The sequence below is a fragment of the Naegleria fowleri genome (genome assembly GCF_008403515.1).
Source record: "Naegleria fowleri strain ATCC 30894 chromosome Unknown tig20, whole genome shotgun sequence".
Taxonomy (NCBI): Eukaryota; Heterolobosea; class Eutetramitea; order Acrasida; family Naegleriidae; genus Naegleria; species Naegleria fowleri.
In genome coordinates, this window is record NW_025407952.1 from 54,539 (window position 1) to 56,689 (window position 2,151).

The window sequence follows — 2,151 nt, forward strand, 5'->3', positions numbered from 1 at the left end:
TTGTAGGCAGGTTTGAAAATGTCATTTCGATATGAATTAGGAATCATGACAAATGGATTTCCAGTTTTTTTTTAAATCCACAAAATAAAGTCTTGAATTTGGAGCTATTCCGTGATATTCATTGATTGGATTGGCATTGGAATTGAAAGCCAAATTTTGAATACTTCCACAAATAGAACCAGCTACGTGAGTTCCATGTCCATCCACTTCGTCTTGACCATCCGAGGATATGAAACCAGATTCAGAATAAGCAGACACTGTATCGTATCCAACAATTTTACGATGATTCATGTTGACACTGTTGGTTTTCACAATGGGATTGTTTGCATCTCTAAATAAACAATTGTCCCAATCAATTCCTGAATCAGAAAGTCCAACAATTTGTCCATTTCCTAAAATTCCCATGTCATAGAATGGAGGCAGACATTTCAATACTTGGAGAAGGACCAAATCCTTGCATCATGACACTCGATCTCTTATTCATCCATTGATAGTCGTGTTTTCTTTCAATGAAATGAACATGTGCATGTTCTTTCAAAATTTCACCCACATGTTGAGCCACCAGTGGAGAGAAACTCATTTCCAGTTTATCCTTTGAAGAAACTTGAATTCGAGAAATTATTGAAGGATTCTTTTGGGTGTTGTTTTCCATTGCTGTTGTCGTTGTTGGGAAAACCATTCTGTGAGTTTGGAATTCAATTCATTGGCAATGAGATGAGCTTCTTCGAGTTCTTGATTGACAAGAATGGCATCAAGAGATGGGAGAATGGTAATAATGACATGTATCAGATTCTTGTTCGTGCTGTCATTCTTATTAACAGAACTACTGGAAGTGTGAAATGTCTCGCCAAGTTGTCGTTGAGCGAGTTGTTGAATTTTTTGAAAATTCAAAGCACTTTTGAATCTTGGTTCATATTCATCAATCCATTCAATAGCTTTGAAAGATGAAATGATTTCTGACGTTTTGGCCACCACTGCAAAGACATTTGAAAATCTCAAAGGTTTTCCAGATTTCATAACCATGGATTGTAGCCATTCCATGTCTCTATCAGTTGCATTCAACTTTGCCATGAATGGTTCATCCTCATTGAATTCATTTGTAAATTCCTTCAACTTGACAATAAACTGACTTCGAGGTTCATTCAATTGTTTCACAATTTGAACTTGTTCATTGTAGTCCACTTGTTTCAAACGATTCACAGCAGAAAACGAATGAATCATTTCTCTTCGATTCATGAGTGTTTGCAATCGATTCAACTGGTTCATCAAATTATTTTCATGAGAGAGTGGAAAGGAAAGAGTCTCTTCTTCAATCAAAGAGGAATGATCACGATTCTCTTCGTGAATAAGCGAAACGAAGGGAATGGCTTGCACTGACGATGCATGAACATGAGGATATGCAAGTTCGTTTCCTTCTAAAAGAATCCACAACATGACGAAGAGGAGAAGGAGACAAATACCCAAGAGTTGTTGTTGAGAAGGTGGTTTCATCTCTGATTGTTGACATCAATGTTTTTTGTCTTGTATTATATTTGTGAGATGAGATGGTGCATGATGTTTCGTTGAAATACTAATTCGGGAATCCTTTATCAGAACGGACAGATGACAGGGTTGCAACATTCTGGGAAATTGTCGGAATGTTCTTGCTTAATTTGAAATTGATATCTTGAAAGTGTTCATGAGGATATCAATCGATATCGCTCGTTAAGAGGTTTCACCCTTCAGCTTTTCCATGTTTGAATCGACGCCAATTTTTTTTGAAATTGTTCAACGCCTTTCAACAATGAAGGTTTGGCAATGTGCACAGTTTACAAGCAACGGGTTCTCTTGGTACTAAGAGTTCAATTGTCGTATTTCTAGGAACGATATTTCCTCGTGAGAACATCACCCCCACAAGTCGTCCTCAGTTGGTCCAACAGAAAAAAGGAGAGTGTCATGTCCCCGGCTTTCTCGAGAGTTTCATGAAGTCATTGTGATTTTTCCTGATATGGATGCTCTCATTTAACGAACTTCCGACTGTAAATTTTCCAAAAATCCTCCGAATAACCGTAACGAATAAGCGCCAAAAATAAGCCGTTATTATTTTTTTGATTCAGCAAGTGGTTCAGAAAGAGAACCTCAATCAAGGCCGAAATGTCGGAAGTGAGCAAC

At 37.6% G+C, this 2,151-nt stretch overlaps 2 protein-coding genes across 2 annotated transcripts in view; both read right to left on the reverse strand.

The window, feature by feature from the left end:
- Window positions 1-405, reverse strand: part of FDP41_013787 (uncharacterized protein) — a gene marked incomplete at both ends in the record, with an annotated part of 2,235 nt that extends 1,830 nt beyond the window's left edge. The window contains one exon of the mRNA XM_044704454.1: window positions 51-405. Within this exon, the coding sequence (XP_044564851.1) occupies window positions 51-405 (355 nt within the window). The remainder of the gene's footprint in view (window positions 1-50) is intronic.
- Window positions 406-618: 213 nt separating this feature from the next.
- Window positions 619-1,491, reverse strand: FDP41_013788 (uncharacterized protein; the record flags this gene model as incomplete). The annotated part of the gene is made up of 1 exon (XM_044704455.1): window positions 619-1,491. One exon carries the CDS (start codon window positions 1,489-1,491, stop codon window positions 619-621), a length of 873 nt encoding a protein of 290 aa, XP_044564852.1.
- Between the last annotated feature and the right edge of the window lie 660 nt (window positions 1,492-2,151).